Here is a 27,981-nt window from a genome sequence, read left to right on the forward strand (position 1 = left end):
GATAATATTCCTACGTATATACCAACATTTAAACAAATACACTCGCAGGCTGATGAAATACAAAGTAGGCAAAATGGTTAAGAATTAAATAATTAAATACTCAGTCTTCCCAAATAACTCACCTATTTTACTGGTTCCAAAGAAATCAACGGATGATAACAAAAATGGAGACGTGTAGTAGTTTTCAGGCAGCTGAACAAACTGGTTATACCAGATAAATTGTCATTGCCAAGAATAGATTCAGTATTCAATCAGCTATGGAGAGCAAAATATAATTATGTGATATAAAAGCCTTTAGCCACCCTATAGCGTTACTGCTGGTATAGGCGTTACAATACCATTGCGCTATAGTGGTAGCGCTGATGGAGCGGAAACGTAGATCACTCTCACTTGATACGCCGAACAGTAAAGACACGTTAAGGAGATTTTTCAAATTACTAATAGTTTAGTTAGGTTAAATTAGGTTTTAGTTAGGTTAAGCATCTAATGTTACAATAAAATAACAATTATATATTAACACCCTTGATCTCATGTCTGGATTCCATCAAATACCATCAAATTTAGAAAATGATTCAAGAAAATTTACAGCTGTAGATAATATTAATGATACATTAGACCCATTAAAAAATCTAACACCAAAACCAAACCCATAGCGGTCCAGAAAACAAATATATAAGCCATTTTGGTTCAGGAACTGATCATAATCTCATGCCGGTCTTGTACCTGTTACCGAATCTATAACAGTCTAGGAACCGATACTGGACCCACACTGGTTCTGGAATCAATAATGAAATCATACTCGTTCTGGCAAACAGACTGATCACGGTGTTCGAACGGCAGTCGAAAGGACCAGCAGGCTTCAAATGGAACAACAAAATATTGTCAACTAACTAAAAGAGATGCACGGTTAATCGATTTCTTGAATCTTTTTAACTATACAACACGAATAAATAATCTAATCTTTTTGGTCAACCTTAATAAAAATAAAAATAATCTTTTGGTCGTTCAATTTTTAACCTCAAAGTTGACAAATTCAATCATTAACAATAGAATTTGTTTAACTTCCAATTATGGTGTTTTTGATTATTTTGGCCAGAATTAGACAAAAAAAGTTTTATAAAGTGCCTTTTTTTTAAAAGCATGCTCAGAAAGATTGACTATAGAATGAGATCAAAGTTTTAAGTCTATTTTGAGAACTGGTATTGGTCCACTGGAGAACTGTAGAACTGGTCCACAGTATTTACAAGAAAACTGCGAACATAGTGAATTTAATTAGCCACTGTATCTACTCTGCTACTATTTTGTGATATCACTTTCAACAAGATTAAATTACCCGGAGGTAGAACAACACTAATAAAACATACCTTAAATGATTCAACATTTTTGGGATGTATTTTTTCAATGAATTTTATTGTTTTTTTTTAATATTTTTTATGTATTCCTTTCATTTGTTTAACTCCATTTTGCTGTTGTTGTTTGGTATGCTTCTTTAGCATTCCGTTCTTTCTCGTTCCCCCTCTTTAATGTTATATATCTATGACTTTATTTGTAATCATCAATAACAATGTACAGTAAAATCAATAAGTTTTCATATCATTTTTATTTTGTTCGAGTTGTTTGAAGAACGAAACGATTTGTTGTTATTGCGCACGTAAGTTTTCCCATTTCACATTTACCTTCTTTTGCAGATGTTTCTATTCTGCTTTCGTCCGTGTTAATGAGGTGTTTATGTGCGGTGTTCCGTTTAAACTTTACTTGTATTACTTATTACTCAGTATGGGTAGAAGTTATTTAATTCGTCTTGTGTGCAATGATACATAGTACGCAATCATCGCCCTAACGTACTAAAACCGCGAATGCAAATGGCGAATGTGAGAGGAGATCGCATGTTGTTGCCGGTTGAATGTACATCGTCTCGAAGCCATCCAGTTGCAATGTCCGAGTGTCGATAATACTACACCCCTTGGTACTCGGTAATAGTGCTGGGTGAACTGCAATCCGTAAACTGTCATTTTAACCAAGCCCAGATGCCTAATGTCGCATCATTGAGTTGGTATGGTTATTTTTAAAAGATTTTTCCTCTCTTTATTATCATCGTCCTCTGTATCGCTTGGTTTTGCACGTGTTGTTAGTGCTTTTTAGAACTTTTTTCACTGTCACTTCTATTTGCTTTATTAACTTTTGTGTTTAAATTTCGCTAACTTTTTTTTGTGGATGAATTAAATCGTATCTTATATTGTGTGTTTGTGTGTATTCCTTTATGAACTACTATTAGTTTAGACTAGATATAACCATTCTTACTATCTTTGTTCTCTTCTAACTCTTCGAGCGTTGTTCTTAAATTTATTTTTGTTTTTTTTTTGTCTCATTTTTTCATTTATAGTTTTGGTTCCTTCGTGTGAAGTTTGATTTAGTTTGTTAAATGTTGAAAGGAATTCCTACGCTGTTAAATTTTGTGATGAGTGTTTTTTTTCTCTCTCAAAAACGCTCCAAAAAGGTTACGAGAAGGCTCAAACTAACACGCTGAATAAATAAACACTTCTAATTTGATAATGAAATGCAAAAAAGAGGAAAGATAAAGATAGAATATGATAGTACTTCAAGAAACAAGAACATTCAAATATATGCTTTCTTGTTATTATCTTGTTACCTTTTCTACATTGTTGCAGCGCACTTTTCGCTCAACAGAACAAGAGGTAAAACGTATTCCGTTTAAAAATTGTTTTTCATATAGGGTGGGTTACAATCTCTTTTTCATTCTTTCCTGTTTTTAAAGGGGGGAAGGGGGGGGGAGCTCTATCTTACATTCCCTGGGTTTTTTTGTGTAATATGTAAGTGTATGCACTGTTTACCGTTAAGTGTTGTGTCTTATTATGTTTTTTAGCCCTTATCCGAAACGCAGGCTAAATTGCATATGACTGTTCCCGCGTTGCTGTGTTACTAATACACTAATAAGACTCATTCTTTGCATTACTATCGCTTGCGCTTTGGTAAAGTTCGAGCAACACTTTGGCGTTTATTAAATGTTTCACCACACTTCCTCACACACGCTAAAACAAACAAGCTCTCAAGGGATGGTCTTAAGTAGAGGTGTTTATTTTAAGAAGGTGTATAATGTCTGTTTTTTTTTGTAAGTACATGTGTTTGTGTATATGTTTGTGTGTAAAATCCATTCGAAGATATACCACCTATATCCACTTGCATGCACAACGATCCTGTTATATAGAGAAAGGACGAAGGAAAGCAAAACATCAACATCTCCTAGATGTGCGGACAAACGCGCCTTGCAACAAGACGTTCAATTCTAAGTAGATATCTTCACTCGGATTTGAATACAAACACTTACACTGACACACAAACAGGCGTGTGTGTTTCTGTTTTTTTTTTTTTATCATTCATAGCTTTATTTTGTAACAAGGTTTTTGTGTGTCAATGTGTCCAGGTGTGAGTGAGTGTTATGTCATGTTTCCCTTGCTAAACCCTAACTTAATATCGTATCCGTTTTGTTTAAAGATATACATACGTTTTGAATGTGATTTGGTTGTTTTTTCTTCTGTGTTTTGTTTATTTAATTACTCTTCTATTCCTATGATACAAACTTAAACCAGAGAAAACATGTGAAATTCTTGCATGTGTTTGTTCTCGCCACGTGCGGTTTAACACATGTGTGCCTCTTACTTTGCGATGTTATTTCTGCGGTTTGAAACAACTTCTGTATTGCCAGCCTGTGTACCGCCCTGTTCTTATTACTGTTTTCCACTCTTTTTTGTTGTGCACCAGCACCAAGGGATTGTTTTAGTTTCGAAGGCTTTTAGTGACCAGTAGCTAAATGGGAGCACACATACACACACACACGTCCTCTGTACCGCATCCCAAAAGCTAGTGGAAGGAAAACATCTTATTAACATTTTTCTCTCTTTTTTTTAATTCTAACATAAGACACGACAAGAAAGTGAACAAATTTTGGAGGAAGAATCGGGGGTACTGAAGTGTTCGAGGACACTCCGGCGGGGAGATAGGGACTGGCACGACTGACCGGCTAGGGAGGATATACACACATACACTAACGTACAAGAGAGATTTACAGTTCGAGAGTGTCGAGAGGAGAGCTGGGTTATTTAGTGTTCTCTACTCGTTAAAGCTTGATTTTGTTTTTTTTTTTTTAACTTTTAACTATATATCGACAGTACGAATTTTCTGCCACGGGGGGGTGGAGGACTTCCTCATTTATACCGGGAAGCAGACAGCTCGGGGACTATCGAACCCAGAAGGTGGGGAAGGAAGAAAAAGGCGATGGTGGAGTAGGGTAGCGATCACTATTGGTTGTTAAAAAATCGGTCCTCTGGAAGATTTTACAACGTAAACAATTATAAGAAATTATCTGAAAACGACACTGTCGGCAGTCGTCAATATAGCGCATGGTAAAGGCACGGTGAGCGCCAAAAGTTTACAGGAGCATTAAGTTCCTCGTAATGTATAAAATGTCTAATAAAATCTGACATTAACCAACATTAAATCAAATACTAATATTCTCAATCTACATATCTGCAACGGTAACTAACACAGTTGGCAATCCTCATTGACATTAAGTCATGTTACCTCGAACTCCGTGGTGACAACAAGGATTAATTTGCATGGTTTTATGAAACAAAAGCATTACTACAACAGCGGATGAGATATTACAATAGAGGCGCATGATTAAACTCAGCATAGTAGTCCTAATCGGTCGAATACAGTTAAGAAACTTCCTCGAAATCATTACAAAATCACAATAAATGTCACCGTGCCTCTAGAAAACCAGCGGTAAATGAAAGTGTCTAACATAGGGAAGGGAATATCTGGGAATATAATTCCCCGTAGAAACGCATTCACTCGCCATGATTTTGAACCAAACGGTTTGTAAACATCTGAGTAACGCACCAATTGTACACATATTATGGTAGTGTCGCTCGGATAAAGTGTTTATAAGTCATTGTCCTAGCTCAATGAAAAGGCAAACTGAGAGGAACATCTACATATCAAGTAGTGCAATTACAACGTACTGTTTCATTGCTTGCGGTTGTATTTGGTACGCTGGCTTATGGTTATTGTTTTTTTTTCAGTTGCTTTTTCGCCTCGATAAAATCTTCCTCTGGTATGGTTTGCACCTCCACTTGTTTGTTATTTCTACATTCGTAGATATCATTTTTGTTTTAGCCCTTTTTATCGTTTATCTCGAATTACGCCTCGTACGCACCATTGCTCCACATCTAGATACTCTAGAGTTTAATGTTATAACTGTTATGAAGTGTTACAACTGAAAACGCATTTATGCGCGCTGGATGTGGCTGGATGTGGTGAGTGGTAAACGTACAGTAGTGTCCACTTTATCGACACACCGCATACCATTTATTGAGTACGCATACCGGGTAGAATGTGTGTATGTTTGCTGTTGTTATTTTCACTTCTACTGAACAAAACTCTAACAATACATGCGCGAAACACAATCGTCTAAATAGTAAGAGGGCGTGAACACCGCTTCCCTTAAACATAACTTAACCAACGTAACGCATCCAAAACGGGTAACGAACAGTAACGCACCAATGTGCTAACGATTCCTAAGTAAACAATGCTTTTCTCCCCTCTACCGATCGAAAGAGTACAGTGTGGCTGGGAGGGGGGAGAGATAAGCCAAGGTTGCTGTGGAACACACACGCAATAAACAAACGTCAGAAACGTCATAATAAATAGTATTACCGTACGACTACTACTAATAATGTCACTAATTGCTTCTTATCGCTCCCAACCCCCACTTGCTTCTCCAAACCCCTGGCTGAGTTCCGCTCCGTTTGGTTATCTCTACCGAGACGAGTGACACCGAGGCCCGAGTTCTGCATTACAGCCCCGAGTGTTTTTTTTTTTTTTATTTATCTATACTATGTAAGTAAATATGCCCCTTTAATACTTTCTTGACTAACCGCGAGTGCGAATATTTTACATTACAATCTTATTTCGTAAGAGCCATATCCCATATACTGGAAGAAGAAGTAGCAAAAACAAAAAGACATTGTACAATGCTGCCACTTATGACGCAATGTCACAAAAATGGGAAATTGTTTTAGGGGACCATCGAAGAATCGGAACCAAAATGAGGTCAATGGGGTTTCTTTGCTTCACAGCGAGATGTACATTTGCGCAAAAGGGAGAACACATAGATTGTGAGCAGCACTTGAGGGAGAGTGAAGAAAGTGGATGACAAAGTAACTAAATCTTTGTTCCCATTAATCCAGACCAGAAAACTACAGTATCGGAATACTCTACTGATATATCGTAAGCGACGCCATTTATAATGGGATGAAAGAAGAACAGATGCTTAAAGTCCGCTCGTACAGGACACCTCACTTCGGAGGATGGCGTTATGCCGCGGTGCGGATGGGAAAGGGATGTATCATCGAGTTGGTTTAAGTTCTTTGACTTTGGTGTTACGCTTTCTTTACTTACATCATGTAAGTTTTCTTATTTTTTTTGTTTGCTTTGTTTTAATTTTTTATTTCAAGTACGTGCTAGTTTGCTTCCATAGTGCGTTTGTTCACTGTTACCAGAACGCTTTCGTTTTGCATGTTTTTGGTAAGTGTGCATGGGTTTTAATTAGCTCATCCGAATGTTCATATTTCCCCAAACAAATGATTACGACTCCTCCTACCTCCTTGTATTACCCATCGCACAACTCCGTCTGTGTGTCATGCGCAACACACTGGTCACTACCGAGTGTTATTAAACTATTGTAGATACTATCTCGGATCTAGTACTTGAAATATTTCACTTGCAACACGGTAATTCTCCTTGTTCACTACCATTAGCCCCTCCTTTTCGATTTGCTAGCGTTAAAGAATCGAGAATCGAAACTTGTTGTCATTAAAATGCCTTTATTTACTGCAATTAACTACATTCAAACGATGTTGCGGTCAACTTTTCCACTGTTTGTTTGGTTGGTTGGTTATTTTTTTGTTTTCGGTAAGTTCTGGTTTTGCATTATTTTTTTTTTTAGTTTGTTTCCCCCATTCAAGTTTCGGGTGTTGTTGCCGTTGTAAGATGTTACATGATAACTTTTTAAGGGCGTGGGTGTGTTTTTGGTTTCCTTTATTGCGAAGGAGGATAACTTTACTTTTATTTTAGTTTTATTTTATTTTATCATTTGGTTGGCTCCGTTTTGGTTGTTTGTGGTATTCAACACACGTTCGCTCGCTCTAATACGCACACATTTTTGTTTTGTTTTGTTTTGGTTTTCGGTAACAATTTCGACATACTGCATGGTGCGAAGCCGGTGTTTTAGTCGATCTGCAACACATGCACACATGCACAATAAACTTTACTGGCCACGTGTATATCGCTTTGCTTCCTTCGGTCGCGTTGTATGGACTAGCTGCGATCGCGTGCGATCGGTCGTTCAAATTTTTATAAACAAAACTCTGTGCAATTGTAATAAACGTCAACGTACGTACACGGGTTGGTTGGTTGGGTGTAGTGTGGCTGTTGTTTTATATGATTAATTATCTTCTCTTTCGAGTTTTGCCTTCTTTTCCAGCTGGTATCCACTCCACTGTCTCGATATCTTGTGTATTGCACTAGATTGTTATAGTATGTTTGTGTGTGTGTGTATCTGTGTACTTTATACTTATGCTATCACTAAGTAAAGTGCTGTATCTCTTACTTATAGAAATAGAAATTTGTCACTTTAAGTGTAACTGGTAGTGTTTGCTTCCGAACGATCCTCCCGAGCTTCCGATTCCCGCTTTCCCATCCCGCGCGCGCTCGCGCACTCCCGTGGGGAAGCTGCGTGGGGGGTGGGACGACAGAAAGTATGACCGAGTGCGGCCGGTTTACTTTCTTAAAAGGCTACTACTGTATACTTATCACTATTACTCCTCTCTCCTGGCTACTGAACAGAACGAACCGGAGACACTCGCTCCTAATCCTAATGAAACACAAAAACCGAGAACGGGCAACGATTGTTTCGAAGAAACTGTAACTAACATGCTTTCGACGCTTACAAACACTCCGTCTCTCTCTCTCTCTCTCTCTCTCTCACACACACACACACGCACGCACGCACAATGATTCTCACGCGCACACACACACACACACACACACATTTCAACACACACGTAGCGCTCAAGGTGTTACCACATTTGTTGCAACTCTGTCCCAAGCAATCAAAGTCGGCCGAAATATGGCGTTTGAACATAATGAACCAACTCTTCTTCCAGGTAGTTCTTCGAACTCTGAAGTCTGAGAGGCATGAAATGTCCGATGACGTCACTCGCTCATATAGCTAAAACGACAGAATCTTTTGAGATTTGATCTCTGATCGATGCTGTCCGAAAAAGCAGAATGATAGCAACAACAGTCTAATGTTAACTAAACAGCATATTTTGACGACATTAAACCATCGGCGCAGAGTTACATCCGAAATGGGATTACATATGGGATGGTGGGGTCATTTCTAGCTCAATCCTCGAGAGCGTGCGATTCCACCACCATCAGACAGACGAAACGACAAAGTCATTGCAAACAAAATGGTCCAACTTTCAAACGGGGAAGCGACAAACACCCGCAATTCAACGCGCACAACTGATCACGACATTCCAGCATGCAGACCATTTCACCTGGCAGCACCACGCACAAACTATCACAGATCTTCTCTCTTATCTCTCTCTCTCTCTCGTGCTAAACACGCCACAATCCACGCTGCACTTTCAACCGTTTGCTGCTATCCAGCCGTATCGCTTCCCTCTTCATCGACGGATATACACAGGAGAGGGGAAAAAGTGGCAGAAGGATAAAGGTCCTGTTATCCAATTGTCTGGTCCAATTCCACACTCTACTACTGCACGGTCCCTCTTCTACTACCCAATCAAAAGGTATCCCTCCGGTGTGTTGTTCCTACCGTTGCTCTTGGTTGTACCACTGTGCTCACCCGCATCCGTTCCCGAATGTGACCTCACACAACGCGCTTCTCCTCTTCGCCAGTGTCTGCCGATTGCTCGCGAAAGTGCTTCATTTCTTCTGCTTTCAATGCTTTGCTCGGGCCACATTAAGATGGTAGGTGTGCCAAAACTGAAAACCGTTCACCATTCACCGACCGAAACACTGGTGCCGGACCGGAACCGAAAACTGTACCTAGCTTCTCAAAAACCCGTATGTGAATGTTGCGAAACGGACTCTTAGCTTCCTTGCCTACTATTTAATTCGTAATTTTCACCTCTCTCTCTCTTTCTATCCAAAAACGAGTCAACTTTGATTGCTTCTTTTGTTTCCCAATGGATTTTTCCGTTCTATTCTTATTCTTCTTCTTTTCCGCTTAACTAGTCTGTCGCATTTGATGGGGGGTTTTATATTTAAAATAAGTTAGTAGTGCACTAGTACTAATCCTAGATAGCAAATGGGGGAAGAGTGTGTGAGGAGGGAAGGAGTGAATCTTGCTTAACTATCAATCGATTCGATTTTTGATTCATCAATGTATGTGTGTGTGTATTTGTGTATGTGCGTGTGAAAGAGTGCACATGTGTACGTGTTTTTGTGTCCTTGATTATTTCTACCACCTGACAGAGAGTTCCTTTCTTTGCGTATCAACGCTCTTCTCATCAGCATTCAAATCTTCCTCAACACTCTTTTTCTATACACTCTTTCGACATTTTCCATCGTCCTTGCTTTAGTGGTTGTCCTGTGACGTTCGCGCCCCGTATCGTGACGTTTTTTTTTGTTTGTTTGTTTCATTAATAATAAGATGTGTAACATAGAACTTTTTCCTTTCTTGTATAATTAATTTTTCCATTAGCCTACACACGTGTTCGAACAAAAACATCAAACGGTACACAATAATACTCTCTCGATAAATTGTTCTGTGTTCATCGTTTTTTGCACATGTTTTGTTTCGTTTAAATTAAATTGTTATGTTCGCTATGTTCTGCTTTTTTTCATTTTCTTCAGCTTTGTTTTGTTTGTTTGTGATTTTTTGTTCATGCTGATAACAATTTAATGCATCTGCTTCAAACGAATCCGTGCATTTAACTATCTCTTTTCGTACTATTTTTTGTTTACTTCTTCATTTTAAGTTGCTATTGCTCAACACTTTCGCTACCAAAACGATCGGTTAGGATACCTTTTGGTTTCCTTACGCACTGTTTTCTATCGCAACTGCCGGCTGTTTTAACTGGAACGCGCACTGCTCTCCGTCTGTGACACCGTCGTACGTGGTTCGTCGTGCCGCAAAAGCTCGATAAAGTGACACGCAGAGGCGGTTACGATCGCAGGGAGCAAATATCGAAGCGTGCGCCAACAACAACGACCATCGATCATCGGAGCAATCAAGAACGCAAGTGCGGCACGCGCGCATGGCCTTATCCTAGTTTCCTGTTCCGCGAAATGGAGAAGATGCGCGTTCACTTTCTACTGGCTCTAGGTCTCGCAGTGGAATCATTGTGTGTGTATGTTTTTCATTATAAAACTATTAAACTTTGCCTTCTGTTGTTACTGCTGCTGTTGCTGATACTGCTGATACTTGCCGCTGCTGCTGTTGCTGTGCCCCGCTGCCTCTGCTCATCCCCTTGATGCAGTGTACTGCTTCTGCCTTACTAATATGGTTTGTTTTTGGTTCTTTTTAAATACGACTGCGGCAGCGGTCGTGGGGATTGCACCTGTACAACAGTAGTTCGGCCGCCACTACCAGTGCATTGTTTCTATACAGCTGAAGCATCATTTAGAGCCATGCGCGCTCGCGCTCTAAGGTACCGTGTGTGTTTGTGTATTTCTCTGTGTGTTTCTGTGTCTAGTAACGCTTCCTCACTGTCTCCTAGCCAACATGTTCGGCGACGACCTAGGACGATCGGCGCGTGATCTATCTCGGTTTAAATGGATCGCGCGACGCCACCACCCGTGTGACACACAAAGCTTTCTACAACGCGGTTCACCCACACCCTGAGTGTATGTGTGTGTGTTTATGTGTGAGTTTTTGTTCGAATTGTTTACTCCCTTCTACTGTTCTCAGCTCATTCTGTCTCAGGGTTAACTCATCTCCTCATCTCATCATGTTATACATTCAAGAGCAAAGGAAGGAATCTGATTTTAGACTGTTGTCGATTTTGTCCATACCGCGAATTTCTCTGTAAGAAATTAAAAAAGAAAGGAAAGTTGAGAGAGACATTTCAGTAAAATTTAGGCAGACGATTTTTGATTCTTTTTTTTTCTTTTCGGGTGGGAGTGGAGCTTGGCGAGGATGGAGAGCGGATGTTATTCGGGTTAGGATGTTCGAAAGAGCGGGGAACATGTATTTTAGTTTGTTTCGTTTGAACAAACCGGATCATAGGGAAAACGGATTAGATTAGCTCAGGAGGGACTGGGAAAGTTGTATATGCAGAAGAAGAGATAGGGTTGGATAGTTTGTGAAAGCGGTACAGAGCAGAAAGGTTTATATATTTGTTGTGTATTTATATTAGAAAAGATTACAAACAGGAAGGAGATTACGAGGGGGTATTACGATCGTGGACAATCATGCAACCGCGAATCTCCTTCGAGCGTGCGCTTGAAAAATAGAACCAGCGAAGAACAGAGAGAAGAAGAAGAGAAGAAGAAGATGGAGAAAAAGAGTAAAAGGAGAGATAGAAGTAGAAAAATGGTAAAACCAGAGGAAAAGAGTAGCATAAAAGAAGCAAACGAAAAAAAAATAAAAGAGAAAAAATTAAAGAAATAGGAAGAAGGAAGAAAATGCATGTAGGAATGGAGGGAAGACACTATGAAGATTCATAAAGGAAGATCGCAAAACAAAGTGTGGTGCATTAGTGAGTTATGGATGATTTTTTTGCAATCTCATTTGGAACGTGGGAAACAAACACGGTTTGTGTGTGAACTCCATCTTGCGGAGTAATATAGTTAAAGTAATCATGTTGAAATACAATCAAACAAAGCTATTTTCGTAAGATTTTACTGTGCATAAACAACTCGTTTTAAAATACAAGGTAAGTAGTAAATCGGTGCTGTACATAGGATGAAACAGTGTTATCCATGTCGATAGCAAAGAGGTAAAACTTTTGGGTGCAACATTGTATTATTGAAACCTAAAATGGTTCCTTAGAGAATAGTTTTCCAATTTTTGTTTCATTACTTTTGCTTTTTTTAAATGCTTGATAAAAGAGCAATGTATTACAATTTGAGGATGTTCTACACAAAGGGACACAAACAAACGCAAATGCTAGTAGTAGTGGTCAATCGAATTGAATTATAATATACAACATTTGAGAATAATTATTTATAATACACAGGTCTCGAATTCGCGAAAAGTAAAAAAATGTTTAAAACTGTTTTCTGTTCTTCAAATGCACTAGTTATACTGAAATAAAACTATTCGTGCTATTTTCATCGAGACGATTGGCGATTAAACGCCATATTTCACATTGTTTATCATCCAAATCAAACATTTCGTTCCAATGAGAAGATTACACCAAGCCGAGTAGAAAACAGATAGATGTAGCAAAAACGATGAAGAGAGAGAGAGAGAAAGATAAATAGTGTTATCAGTATAAAAGTTTTGGAAGAAACAAAGGTGGCCAAGCAGCAATGTTTTTAAGTAGTACAGAAAAGAAAGGGGAAAAAAGAAGAGATCAAAGGGTGGAAAAGCGTTGTACGGGATATTACTTGGAAGGAATGTTTAATGGGATAGAAAATAAGAACAGCGAAATAACAGGTTTAACTAAATAAAGTAGAAACAGATTTCCATTTTTTTTTTCATTTCTAGCAAGTTACAAGTTGTGGGTATAAAATGGGGTATTTTTATCGTCTTTTTAGTATGTGTTTCTTTGTTTTGTAGTTTTTTTTGCTTTGCTGTTGTTTCATTTATTGCTTTCATTGTGGTGTGCATTATTCTTCCGCCTTGTACAACAAATACACTACACACAATGTTGCGTTGTAATGTATTGGTGAAGGGAACCAACCTGAAAGCTAACAAATGACACTCACACTGTCCACAGTTGTTCAATGTTAGAAACGTTACGACATTTCGCAAAATCCATATTGACAAAACAACCAATTCGACATTAGGTAAGAAATGAAGACATAATTCGAACAAATCGAATCATACGATAAAGATGGAAGTATAACGGAAGTGTTTATTCGCTAAATCTTTACATTGAGCGAACTAAACTCAGTATTGCAATGTGTGTCAAAGACAAGACAAGAAGATTACGCAGAGAACGTGAAAAAGAAACAAACAAAAAGTGTTCAGTTTTGACGAACACAGAGACAATCTTTAGGTTGAAATAAGACAAAAGTTATAAACAGAGGGAAACGAAAGAAAACTTAATAGTACAGGAAGGTAGAAGGAAAACGACAGATCGAAAACATGTACGCTACAAGGGGTAAGGGAAAGTGTGAAAGTACACATAGAAAGGAGCTAATAACTTAAAGAAACTAAACATTGACAACGATAAATGAAAAAAGAAGAAAAAAGACAATTAACAATGTAATGAGAAAAAAGAGAAAACAGAGAGATTTAGAGAGAATAAAAATAAAAGAAAATTTCAACAAAACCAAAACTAAAACAAAACATCAGAGAGCAACGTTACATGAAAAGAGAGACACACTGACAGAAAGGGTAGATGCTGACTAACAGTACATCGAATTGTTGTTTTGTAGAGACACTTATGTTGTAAAGAAAGAATGTTTTGTTGCAAATTGTTTGAACGATTTGTGTATGTGTGCATATGTCGGTGTGTCTTTGAGTTTGTGTCGTAATGTAATGTAAGAACTGCTTTCAGATTGTGTTGAAAGTTGAAACTGATAATGAAGAAATAGTAAAAGATTAGCACATGTTGGGAGGAAGAATCAAACAACGTAAAAATCGTAACAAGAATCGTTATGCCCACGATACGGATAGAGATGGAACTATATCCCAGGCAGCCAAAAACTCCCCACAGGAATGGGTCCTCGCTCCAATCTCGCATTGATGAAGCAACGGCTCCAAAGAAGACAAAAAAAGAATTACCCGCATAGCCATATTTTTGGTTTCTTTCTTGTTTTGCAGCAAAAAGGGCCTGCTTTCCTTCGTAAAGGCGGGTTCGTACATTGGTAAGTACATTTTAATTTTAATACTGTCGCGCGCATTTATTATTGAGGCATTAATTAAAGAAAAAGCTGGACTTTTTTCCCTGCATTGATTACTGTTGCAAACTTAATGGGTGCAAACAACAACAAAAAAAAACAAACACATTCATTCATTCATTACTAACAAACGGAAGAGAAATGGTAAGGCAACGATATAATTGCATTAGTAACAACAAACGGTTTTGTAGGGAACAAAATCGAACAACAGAGTCTAAAATATGGACAAGCAATATTAATGACATATTATTATTACTGATTCACGCCATAACCCACGAACTGTGTGTGTTGGTGTTGTGACGTGTTCTAATACTATACTTTTGGGGTAGGTGTTTGTGTTTATGTGCGCGTGTTTGTTTGTAATTGTGGGTGTATGTGTCATCTTACAACTAAACAGAACGGGTTCTACGTCTAATAAACTATTCATAGCTATAATAGCTAGCTGGATATTACATCTTTGTAGAAGAGATGCGCACCTCTCCTCTAATTGCGCCACCCTTTGCGCAGTGTGCAGTGGTGGTTAGTGTAGTATGGAATAGAGCGAAGAAGAGCAGTACCAACGATAACGGAAGTATTTTCAGTAATGATCAGTAGTAACACAGCTACTACACGCTACTCTAAGATGTAGTATTACTTTTTCTTCTTTCGTTTCGTTTTGGTTCTATTACAAGGTTTAGTCACTATCACTGCAAAACAGAGGCGCACTACAACAGAACGGCAGAGAGAGAGCTAGAGTTGCGTATCTTGCACCAAGCATCGCACGGTTCGGCCATTAGAGAGAGAGCAGCACGCAACAGAAGAGGTTAAAAACAGGCACAGGCAGGCAGGCATTTCGGACGATGTTTTCCTCGGCTCGGGATGAAGGGTTGTGTTCCACCGCGGACACTTGTGCAGCTTGTTCCCCTAGTCCAAGAGAGTTCAGAAGAGATAAAGAGCACACTTCGCATGTGTGAGTGTGGTAGCAGCTGCTCTTTTGTGGGTTCTTCAGATTGCCAGGAACTTGGGATTTGGTCAGCCAGACGGCGAGTTACTGCAAATGCATATCTAAGAGAGCACACACACACACACATACGGTCGATATGGAAGTTTTAATTGTGGGATACCCGAAACACCGAACCATCATCGTCATCATCATCATCATCCTTGCGCAAACAGGAGAACAAGCGGCTCAACAGGCTCTACTGCATATCCGCGACTACTGATGAACTAGGCAATAAACATACAACAGGCGGCACAGGCACACTAGGGGCGCTAGATGAATAGGGCACAAGCGGAATGTACACTGGGTGGGGCGTGAGACAACAGGTGGACACAAAACTAAACAAATTGCACGTGATGTTTGGTACACACCACACGCTTGCATACTGATTCATCCGAGCATTCATCATCCACCGGGCCGGAGAAAGGGTGCACAACCACACGTGTAGATACGTATAGACATTTCACAAACATTTCGAATTTAAACAATAGTTTGATGGGTTTTTTTCTGATTACAGTTTACGTACACAACAAGAAACTCACACTACTAGTGTGGGATGGTGTGGGATGATCTTGTGGGTTCTACGACTACAGTGATTTGGAAACGTGTTTCAGTGTTCGGAGGGAGTGTGTGTGGTTTGACTTACACAACAACAAAAAAACATGAAAAGAACGCTATGCAAAATGTCTATGACTTGCTATGTGGAACTATGATAGGAGTCGGATCCTACTACAGAAACTAACATTGCACCAATGAAATGAGTTTGTTAAACAATAAAAACGAGTCGGTGATCTCTACGTACGTGTACGCTAATGAATGTAGCGAACGAAAAACAGGAACAAACTTAAAACATGTTTGTATAATACATTCACCCACAATCGAGAGGCTCAAACGAGAGAGGCATGCCACCACCACCGGTGGAAACGGGTTAAATCCTTTTTAAAGGCTATAATCACAGTACAAGGAGTAATAGTGGGCAAAGACAGTGCCTTCAACAATACACCACCACACACATACATTCCATTGAACATCATCTTTAAAGCACATTACGACCCAACAACCCTTAATGCATCGCCACGATTTAAAAGGAAATTACTATGTAACATTTGACCACATATACACACGTTGTGCGTATGTTGCTTATCCTTTTGTTTTTTTTTTTTTTTGTTAACGTGATACTTAATTAACTTCCGGTTATTCACACACACACACACACACACACACACGCATCCATGGCATTCTCGTCAGTGTGCGCACACATGCAGACAGAACACATACAAGAGATGAAACAGAAACGTAAAAAAACATAAACATACAAACGAGCGAACGTGTTAACACTGTACACAGCAGCAGTTCATCCCTATCAGCCGCTATCAGGATTGGTACGATGCGTTTTTTTGTTTTTGTTTTTGTTTTTTTGCCTAATTGTTCGTCATTTTCGCTACAGCATATGGGAGTTTTTGTTTTTGTTCTTCTCATTCACTAATTTCCGTTTCCTGTCACCAAAATCACCGACCAGCGCACCATCACCCATCCACTCACTCGTTCTTCGTTCCTTGTGTGCTGTTGTGTGTTGAAATGTGTTGTACTGGTGTGTGTGTGTGTGCACGAGTGTGTGCGTGTTTAACTTGTTCTGTATTTTACTTCTTTGGTTCTTTCAATAGCTACTGTTGCCTGTTATGTACTTGTTATTTCCTAGTTTTTCTTCCATTTTTCTCGTTAGATATCTTTTGTATAATACTTGATAGTTCTTTTCTTCTTCTGCATTATTTTCTTGTAAGACTTCAGCTCAGCCTATAAGTGTAGTTGAGGATTTGTGGCAGCTGTCTGCGGTTAGTAGTAGTAGTAGTTGTTGTTGTGAGTGAGGTGAGTCTGTTTCCAGTTTCTAAAAATAAAAAACTTTACAAATATTAATACAACAACACAAAAATACACAAAACATATTAAAGAAAAAGATACATTATTTTGGCACTACTTGTAGCTTAGGCTAGCTGAAAAAAAGACGAAAAAAAAAGTTAAGTTAAATAAAAACACATACATAATAAATAAAATCAAAAGAAAACAAAATAGTAAGTAAGAAAGGTAGAACATTTATACAAATTGGAGACATCAACATATGAGGTAAGGAAAGAAAACGGGGACAACTCCAAGAATAAAGATAACCACTTATCGCAATTCCTTACTGTTAAGGGCGACAACTAGCAAAGTGAAAGAAACATATCATTCAACGGGAAAGAAAAGAGAGAGAAAAAACATGAAATTAATATAATCGTTAAAACAACCGCCAACCCAACAGGACGCAGGTAACATGAGAACAACGGAATGTAAAACAAAGTACTGGGAAATGAGCATACCACAGCAATAGGAACAAAACCATGGAGAACAGAATCCACCCACAGGCGCATACACACACACATGTTAAACACCAGGGCCGAATTTGGAGTGAGCTGGCATTGTGTTATACTACAACTACACGGGTATAGACAAGGTTCGACCCTTTATTTAAGCTCGTAACATTTTTCCTGACGCGATTAATCCAAGCGGCATTCAAGACTGGACCACTGCGGATGTCTGCTATATGTGTGTGTGTATGCTGCTGCTACTGCTGCTGCTAGTTGCAAAGTTAGAAAATTGAATTCACCTGCCTGTTCCTATTATTCGTTACACAAACCACGGTTAAAGAGCAATTGAGGGAGAAGAATAAATTCTTAGAAGGAAGTAACACAAATCAGGACAGGGAGGGACACAACATTCACACGGCATTCCTACAGTGGCGCGCAATGGGCTGGATATTACTGTGCAGCAGATACGGGGTGCGCGGCGTATGCGTTCGTTTTGAGAGCCACATTATGGTTGTTTGTTTCATTTTATTTCATTTGCTGTATTCAAAACACACTGTATTTTTTTTTACAAAATATACTAAATCGAAAGTAAACTAAAATATAAAAAAGACTTCTTGCGTTAGTAGTCTCCGGAGGGGGAGGTGACTGATGGGGAGCGTTGCGTTAAGCGCGCGGAGGATTTTGCCTTTATATGTTTATTTTTCAACTTTTTCCAAACCCGAACGGGAGGTGGTTGGACTACAACATTATTACATTCATTCATTGATCGCATCCCCTCCATCGAGCCCTCTCCCTCCTATCGTCAAGCGCGGGCGCAAGTGTGCTGCTTGTGTTTACATGCATGAATTGTAAATAATATTAGCGTACGATAAAACCAGGGAGGGCGAGCGGACGGTTGCGACGCACTATTACATGGGAAGAAATGGGGTATCTCAGGAGGGGCATAATAAATTTCCGGGCGGCATAATTATATTAGTGGTTTATAGATAAATAAATAATAATTACAGATGCATTTTGCTATTGCTCTCTCGCGCGCGCAGGACGACATGTATGCTCGGGCGCAACATGTATGCAACACCAACAAAAAATAGATATCCTGACTTAATAACACAAAAATGTAACGCTTTCCGCTTAAGCTTTCTCTCATTCATTTGTTTCCTGTGTTAACGCATTCGTTTTCTCTTTCTCTCTCTATCTACTTTTGCGTACACATGTTATCGCCTGTTGTGTTTGATCTCACTGCAGCCATATCTTATTAAACTACTAAAAACACAACGTGCACCGGGGCGGGATAGATTAATCATTAATAGTTAATTAAGGATTACAACTTAAACTAAAGTAACAACAACATGTAACAACATCAAATCAAGGAAGGCGCTATCATCGGAAGTACATAAAGGAATGGAGCGGGATAAGGATATAGGAGGAGGTGTGCAGTAGTCTAGCTGCAAATCGTTTTTTTACTTAACAATTCCAAGCCCGGAGGTTATAGGATTTTTTTTTCGTTCTTTCGTTGCTTTATGCTAATTGTCTCTCACTTTATATCCTTACACGCTGCAATTAGACACGCGTTCTAGTCATTCAATCCTGTCGGGTTTTTGCCAAACCACGTGACACGTGTGAAAAAAGTGTTCTGGCACAGTGCATTGATGAATCGATTGAATCGATTGCGGTATCAAAGCAAATTGGGTCGTAATACTTCATTGCATAATGAGGGACCGTTAGGTTAGATCGTTCTTACTCTCTTTGAGCTAACTAGCAATAAGGACTGTTCGTACGGTTTTCAACTACCAGTTAAGACAATTGCTTAAAAATAATACGGTTGCAAAACCACCCTGGACTCTACTTAGCTGGCTGTTTCTACCTGTAAATGAAATCTGTCACAAACCTTCTATTTGTGAGAAACTGAGGGAACCTCCTAAAACTGATCAAAACTGCTTACTGGGCAATGGGCAAAAAATAACAGGATATTTGCGACGAAAGAACCTACAACCCCCGGTGAAAGATGTCTTAAGATCACCTCAAAGAAGCTGGATAACCAATAAAATGCATCTTAATGCCTCTCTCTCTTTTCTTTTCTCTCTCATACCGATCGTGCGATTATATACTGAGAGCAACAACAATCATAACATACTAAAGAAAAACATTCTATTAACAATGCGTACACAGAGACAAACTAAATGACACACGCACACACTTGTACACACGCATTTGTTTTGCAGAATTTACCAATTATTTTGAATATAAAAATATACACACTAGCAAAACACGGTGCCGGCAAAACACAAAATCATATCATTTTAAACAGAACCAAAGAAAAACAAACTGAAACAGTTAAACGTTTAAGCTCAAGGAACACAACTTTAATGGAGAAAACACGATAAATTGCTTAACTAAACGAAAGTGTATGCGCAGAAAGAAGGAAATCAAACTCAGCTACAGTGTGTAAATTGTTTGCTTTTCCTCACCAATGTGAACACATTTTACAACAGTTTTAGCTTTTTTATCTCTTTAATTGTCCCTATATTGTTTCACGCATCACGCAAGACGAAGAAGATTATCGCATTGTCCAAGGGTGAACAATCAATGAACCCATCTGGACGATTGCGACAGTATTCGCGCGGGTGGACTACGGAAAATTCCTGTTTGTGCGTTAAGTTTAGAAACGAGCTTTATTTCAACAAAATACAACCAAAGTTTTCCTACACTCGTGAGTTGTCGTCCAATGCGTTTGATAGTAGTCGGTAAGTTTTGTTAAACGAAACTTGTCGGTGTTTTACTCTGTTGGCAACAAGTAGTAACCGAATTGCACTGTGTTTTGGAAATTAAATGGACCCATGCAGTATTTTGTTTTCCTTTTCTTTAAAATGAAGGCACATTTCATGCCCTAAAGAAAGCAAAACCAAATGCAATAAAAGCCTGTGATGTAAAAACTCAGTAGCAACAGTAGGAATTCAATACGTTAACGCTTTATAGTTGGTATGCTTGTTAGATGGATGTTCGAAAGTTGGCTGAAGGTTGAACTTAAAAGCAACCTCCGGTTGATATAAAAACGCGGTAAAAACATGGGGAAACCCGTACCAATTAATATAAGTACAAATTCGACAGTTGGCACAGGCAATCCAACCTCCACGGGTGAAGTCAGACTGTACTACATTGATGCTACTGAGCGCAAAATAAAGCTTCATATGCAATGATTTCTCGAGATGTCTCGATGAGTGAGATCAATGTCTCATGGTCGCTGGCAATGCAGTCCTATTTAGTTTAGTTTCACGTGCGCGGTTAATACATTGTTTTGTTACGTCCATCTGTCTGTGTCTGTGCCATGGTCGTATAAAGTCGTAGTAGTACGGTAGTCGTTTCTTCGTTTGTTCAAGTCCTCTGGCGTAATTATCCTGCGTCAGTATGTGAACCAGAGAGAAGAAGAAAATAACCAGAAGTAACAGTCGTGGAAGTCATTGTCGTAGTGGTATAGTTGTAGTCCCCAAGGTTGGTAGTGATCCATTTCAAACTGTACCGCGTCTTCCCTTCATCATCGTCCAATAGTGTTCGTATCCCTTGTCCCATGTGTTTGGCGTTTCCTGGTGGTGTCTTGTGTCTCTAACCATTTCCCACCATTTCTCTAGGCCTTCGCAGAGTTCCACTTTTCTCCTATTGGTGTATATAACAATTAAATAGAAGGTTAGGAATTTCCTGCAATTTTTGGGCAACATCTGCGCAACTACACAGAGTTAAGCGACTCATCAAAAACACACACACACATAAACAGGACATGAAGCATAATGTACTTAATGATCCCTCCGCTGCTGATGGGAATCTAACAGGGCCTCGCATAGCAAAAAAAAAGAAGGAGTATACTATTGACACTGCACATGGTTTTGTGCGTGGTCCTGGGTGTGTGTGTGTGTGCGTGTATAAGTGTATAGATAAAAGTGTACGTGTGTCTGTGTCTATGAAATGGCGTGACAGCACTCTTACATGTCTATTTATTATATATTAGTAATATATGTTTAAATGTATATGTATATGTGTATGTGTGTGTGTGCGCGCTCGCACGTTAGTAATGACTAACTAATTTTCCTTTACTGATGTGTACCTCGAACAGTCAGAAGTCAATAGTTGAACGCTTTCTAGCATTGGCATGCCGTTTTAGTTGGTTGTTCGATAGTTGGCTGACAGTTCTAACTAAAAAGCGCACTATTTTCAATGAGTTCAGACCGTATTTTAGTATCAGCATCGTGCAGGTAAGTATTGGCATTTGTTATATCCTGTTCTCGTTTCGACCTGACTATTCACACAATATCTTCTCGTGTAAGGGGAGGGGGTTACGTTTCGTTTTATCGCTAACCTAGAATATGCATTTGCTGTAAGTGATTCCAACCTCAACGCACGTATCTCGCAAACTTTCATCGAACATCAGTATTTAAGTAAATCGTTGTGTTAGTAGTACTCGTTACGCTCTAAATCTATTGACTTGTTTTCTCTATCTGCCTTCCCTCGCAAGGAAATCTGCACAGGAGGACACAGGAGGAGACGGGTGGGGGTATAGATTAGCTCAAAAGTCAAGTGTTCTAGAAAAAAATACAAAGTGTCACAGTCAACACTTAATAGAACACCACCAAGATGCTTTCCTGCTCTGCCTACTACTCCAATATTCCTATTCATATTACGATTGCTTGCAAATTCTTATCGGAATACACTCAAGAGAACTGGTTTAAAGTACTTTTCCTACTAAACACATACACACGCGCCTACACTTTGGTGGTTGGTGTGCTTAACCAGTACGATAGTAAATTCGAAAATGCTACAATTCCTAATACGCCCAACTCGACATCCAAGAGTAAGAGAATGTGATTTCAAAAATGTGTAATGCTTTCATTCCAAACAGAGTTCGTTTATCGTTTTATCTTTTTTTTTTTCAAATTCCTAATAGTAACGTGCTCTATCTAATACTAGAGAATAACGAGAAGAAAATAAACAGAACGGTAAATAGTTGTTAAAATGTGTACGTGTTTGTGTCGCGTCCGTCTTCTTGAACGTCGTCTCCATTCTGTCCCAAAAAGCTCTATATATCGTCCAGTCGGGAAAGACTTCTCAAAAAACTTTCTATCAAAAGGTCCTGCTAGCACTACAGAGGTTCCACCGACAGGTATCTGTATGTGTTCAAGTGTTTTGCTTTCATTTGATGTACTTGGTAATGTGTGGGTGGTAAATATATAGATATATTTTAATGGTTTTCCGTGCATGGATCGTGTGTAGTAACAATTAACTGTAGCCGTATTCATCATCATCTTCAGCTTCATCAACATCTCTCGCTACCGAAAACAACAAAACCAATGGCAATGGATTAAGGGCACATGGTGAGATTGGAAGTTGCTCTCGAACGAAAGAGCAACTCATAAGTGTAAGATGTAACAATCACTGTATCGTGTGTGTGGGTTAGAGTTTTTTTTCGTATCTTTGTGTGTTGTAACGATTTGTAAGTTGTTTGACTTTGAACCAAAAACAATAACGTAAACCAACAGAAGGAAGGGGGAAAACATACGGATATAGTTTTTCTCCATTCTCTTCTTCAACTCGGGTCGGGTTTGCGCTTTGCGCAAATGCGCAACGACTTCGCGCTAAGAAGGTTGATCAAAATTTGCGCACTTTCTGCTTGTATTGTTTGTTGTTGTTGTGGGTTGTTTAATGTGGCTTTTAACTGTGGGATATTGTTTCCCGGTATGTGTGAGTGTACAAATTACATACATAACGTGAAGGAGATAATGAGCTGTATTATTGGTGTGTGTGTGTGTGTGTGTGTGTGTGTGTGTGTGTGTGTGTGTGTGTGTGTGTGTGTGTGTTTCTGTATCATGTATAACATTGTGTTGTTTTGGATCGAAAGGTATGCTATGTATGTGTCTGTTTCGAGTGTGGGTATGTGTGTGTGAATGTTTTTGGGGTTGTTTGTTGTTGTTGTTTTTGTTTTTGTTTTTTGCTTGAATTTGTTTAGATACTGTATTCTACTTTATTGTTTATACCTATAATATGCTGATTATTATGAAGTCTTTGATCTTCATCAATATACTTAAGATCGCCAACATTAGTACCTATTAGCCGGCCGGTTTGGATGTTGGAACCTGGTGGATATAAGAGATTTGAGAGACCTTGACTAGTCATTGTACCACTCGTGCTCATGCCTCCGGGATGACTGCGTGAACTTCTAAGACTATGTAAGCTATGAATGGAACGGCGTTCCTCTAAATCTTCTAATGTGGATCGAAATGCACGTACAACACGAAGCTGGGTCTGCAGCCGGGTAAGGCCGCGGATCCATAATATCTGACCTGCACGGGGTTTCTTGTCATTGTCCATCGTTTCGTAGCGCTCCTCGCCGAGCCGGATCGCCTCGGTGTACTCGGACTCCGGGTGTCCGCGACCCCACGCCATCTTTTTCGGCATCTTGCGCGTCGGAATGCTCGTCACGATCTGGCCCCAGATCAGTGTGCCGAGCCCGAAGAACACGCTCCAGAGCCACTGCTCCATGTTCAGCGCTTTGGTGGAGAACGCCACCTTGCCAAACTGGATGATGAATACCTGCGAGACGAGCGTTATGATCCAGATGGAGTAGAAGATCGGATTGGTAAACAGGCCCTGGAAGATGTTCCGCTGGCCGTGGATCTTGCGCGCGTTCAGCTCGTTGAACAGCGTCATGAAGACGAACACGTTGAAGATGATGGTGAAGTGCTGCGTCGCCTCCGAATTGAGCGGCTGGCCACGACCGGACTCAATATCCAGGAACCAGTCGCCGACGAACAGCAGCCCGAACACGATCACCAGCTGGTAGACCGCCTGGCCGAGGATGTTCTTCATCATCGTTCGCGAGATCAGCGGCTTGGTGCGGCCGTACGGCTTTCGCAGCAGCAGGTCCGGCGTCGGCATCTCCGTCGCGAGGGCGAGCGACGCGAGCGTGTCCATGATCAGGTTCATCCACAGCATCTGGACCGCCTTCAGCGGCGAGTCCTGCACGGCACAGGCACCGATGAACGCAACAATGACCGCCACCACGTTGACGGTCAGCTGGAACTGGAGGAACTTGGCGATCGAGTCGTACACGTTGCGGCCCCACATAACCGCCTTCACGATGCTGCTAAAGTTGTCGTCGGTCAGGATGATGTCCGAGGCTTCCTTCGCCACGTCGGTACCGGCAATGCCCATCGCGAACCCGACGTCCGCCTTCTTGAGCGCGGGCCCATCGTTCGTACCGTCGCCGGTGACGGCCACCACCTCGCGGCTCGCCGACACCTTGCTGTCGATGATACCCTTCACCAGGTTGTACTTGTCCGTGGGCGACGAGCGGGCCAGCACACGCAGCTTCGGCCACACCTTGTCCAGCAGGTGCTGCTGTATGTCGCCGTTGCTGTCGCGGATGCGCCGGTTAAACTCCTTGCCCTCCAGGATCAGGAAGTCGTCCTGTGGCCGCAGGATGCCGCACTTGGTCGCGATCGAGCGCGCCGTGTTGATGTTGTCGCCCGTCACCATGCGTACCGTGATGCCGGCCCGCTGGCACTTGCGGATGGCTTCCGGCACCTCCGGCCGCACCGGATCCTCGATGCCGACCACGCACAGGCACGTCAGATTGCTGATGATGTTCTCCTCGTCGTCCCAGTTAGGCTCGCCGTCGTAGTGCACCTCGTTGATGTTCGGCTTGCCGGGCACGAAGTCGCGGAACGCGATGCAGATTGTGCGCAGCCCGTCGCACGCCATCGGCTCGATTACCTGGTGCAGCAGGCGCTCCTGCATATCGCGGGTGAACTTTTCTAGCACCCCGTCCTGCCCGTAGATGAAGGCACATTTCTTCAGTATGATCTCCGAGGCGCCCTTGCTGAAGACGCGGTAGCCGCCGCCGTTCGGCTTCGGCACGACCGTGCTCATCGATTTGCGCACCGAGTTGAACGTGTACACGCGCGTGAACGAGTCCTCCGGGTTGGCGTCCCGGATCGTCTGGTAGTTGCGGCCGAGCCCGTTCACGAAGCCGAGCAGCGCGCACTCGGTCTTGTTGCCGACCTGCTGCAGCGGATCGCCCGGATTCTGCCCGGGCATCAGGCCGGACGTATACGCCGAATTGAGCGCAATGCCATCGACGATCGCTTCGCCGACCACGCGCGGTATGTCCGAGAACCGGGGCGTTACCAGGCACAGCTTCTCGCAGATGTACGACTGCACCACCGTCATCCGGTTGGTGGTGAGCGTGCCCGTCTTGTCGGAGCAGATCGCCGTCGCGTTACCCATCGTTTCGCACGCGTCCAAGTGCCGCACCAGGTTGTTGTCCTTCATCATCTTCTTCACCGAGTAGGCGAGCGACAGGGTGACGGCCAGCGGGAGACCCTCCGGCACGGCCACGACCAGCACCGTCACACCGATAATGAAGTGCTTCACCAGATTGTTCGCGTACGAGTTGCGCCACTGCTTCTGTTCGATTACGAACGTCTGGATGCAGAACTGGATGATGAGGATGATCACCGTCAGCACGGCAATCGTCGAACCGGCGTACCCGATCTGGATGGCCAGCTTGGTCAGCTTGGCCTGCAGCACCGACTTTTCCTTGCCGCCGTGGCCGCCACCTTCGCCGCCGCCGCCGCTCTTGCTGCCCTCGTCGCCACCATCGTCCGAGGTGATGGAGTCGACCGTCGTCTGGCTGCGGATGCCCTGCGGATGACCGTGGCTGTTGTTGGTGATTTCGTCCTTTGCACCGGCCGCCTTCTTCGCCTTCTTCGCCTCCTTCTTCTTCTGCTTGGCGGCGGCCTCGTGCTCATCGACGGCCGCACCGAGCAGTGTGAAGATGATGCCGGCCTGCGAGTTTACGCCGACCGCCGTCACCACCATCTTGCCGCTGCCCTCCATTACGTGCGTGCCGGACAGCACGATCGGGTCGGTCGACTCGTTCTTCTTCACGTGGTCCGACTCACCGGTCAGCGACGATTCGTCCACCTTCAGATCGTTGCTCTGAATCAGAATACCGTCGGCCGGCAGCAAATCACCGTACTTGATCTGGCAGATGTCACCCACCACGATGTCGCCAATGTTCACCTGGACCGCGTCGCCACCGCGAATGACCGAGAACTTGTGCTCGCCCTCGATGCGGGACTGCAGACCACGGAACTGTTTCTCCTTCGAGTAGTCGTTGAATGCCGTCACGACGACCACCACAAACACCGACACGAGGATGGCCAGACCTTCGATCCACGAGTAATGTTCCTCCTCGTCCTGCACCACCGGTTCGTCGTCGTCCGCGGGCTGGTAGAACGACAGCAGGAGCGAAATGATGGCCGCAATTTCCAGGATGATCAGCGTCACGTCCTGCAGCGCCTCCCAGACGAGCGTCAGGAAGGATTTGGGCGGTTTCGGCGGGATCACGTTCGAGCCGAACGTTTCCCGCCGATGGTCAATGTCGGCTGTCGATCCGCTCAGCCCCTCGTTCGGAGAGGTGTACAGCTTGCGGCAGATGTCCCCCACGCCGCCGTACTCGTTCACCTTTGCTACCGCTTCCCGGCCCCGGTGCTCCATGATCTCTCGCAGATTCTTCTGCGTGATCTGGTACTGGGCCGGTCGTCCATCGATAGTCGCCATCTTGCCGGGGGTATGTTATATACCTTACGCTGCGTTCTACTGCTTCTTATGCTCACCCTCTTCGCAAACACACCGCCACTGTTGACGATTTATGCTAAGTTATACCACGTGCACGCCTGAGCAATCACGAGCCGTCGTCGTTAGGGGCTAGGCCTTTGGTATTAAATATTCTATCAAAAACCGCCAACCACTCCGGTCTCTTTCCGTATGTGTGTGTATGTTTTAGTTTCACCCCCGCTAGACAGCTCTCACTTTCGATTCACTCGACCCTAACAACTGGACACACAACTCAAATGAAATCAATCACACAAACCGAACCTCACGCACAACGTGTAGTATCGTGTACAGCATACACACACACATATGCACCACTTCTGCTGCTACTATTTGTTCAAGCGAAATATTTCACGGACACTTATGCGCGCACACACACACACACACACACAAACACAGTTTGGTTCCGGTTACCGACACACGGCTGGAGCACAACGCGCGGTCGCTGCTGCTGGACACCACCAGCCGCCAATGAAGGACCCGTCGTCGTGTTGATGATATCTGGGCGTGCGAAGGAGCTGCTGTCACCAGAAGCTATGGCGTGCTAGCACTGTCGTCAGCAACGTCATCATATCGTGCAGCATCTGCATCCTCGTCCGCCAAACCCGCCACCAATCGGGAGTGCGTTTCGGGTCGGTGAGGCGTTCCCCGGGCGGTGCTGTGTGGCGAGTCCAATGGTGCCGTCGGACCACCCAATGTCGCACACCGTAATTATGGGCGCAATGGATGCAGCGACATGGCACGGTCTACTTCTGTTGCGATCACACGCAGCTTCACGTCGATCGAATCGCTTCCGTTTTGGATCGATCGAGATACTGTCACCGTCCTGTCTCGATGTAGTGGCACGATGTGTTATCTAAAATGTAA

General features: G+C 42.1%; 1 protein-coding gene across 20 annotated transcripts in view; it reads right to left on the reverse strand.

Annotated features, from left to right (window-relative positions):
- Nucleotides 1–1,581: 1,581 nt before the first annotated feature.
- LOC120954918 (plasma membrane calcium-transporting ATPase 1) overlaps nucleotides 1,582–27,981 on the reverse strand; it is a 65,803-nt gene continuing 39,403 nt past the window's right edge. For 12 of the 20 annotated variants that reach the window (XM_040375250.2, XM_040375242.2, XM_040375245.2 and 9 more), the window contains 2 exons: nucleotides 23,472–27,970; nucleotides 1,582–11,141 (listed from right to left, as the gene is read on the reverse strand). In XM_040375250.2, coding sequence (XP_040231184.2) covers nucleotides 11,104–11,141; nucleotides 23,472–27,060 — 3,627 coding nt within the window. In that variant the 5' untranslated portion in view covers nucleotides 27,061–27,970 and the 3' untranslated portion in view covers nucleotides 1,582–11,103. Of the gene's footprint in view, nucleotides 11,142–11,241; nucleotides 15,175–17,956; nucleotides 27,971–27,981 lie in introns of those variants that run through there. The other 8 variants (XM_040375260.2, XM_040375259.2, XM_040375261.2 and 5 more) reach the window with 8 other exon arrangements.

The sequence above is a fragment of the Anopheles coluzzii genome, chromosome 3 (assembly GCF_943734685.1).
Source record: "Anopheles coluzzii chromosome 3, AcolN3, whole genome shotgun sequence".
NCBI lineage: Eukaryota > Metazoa > Arthropoda > Insecta > Diptera > Culicidae > Anopheles > Anopheles coluzzii.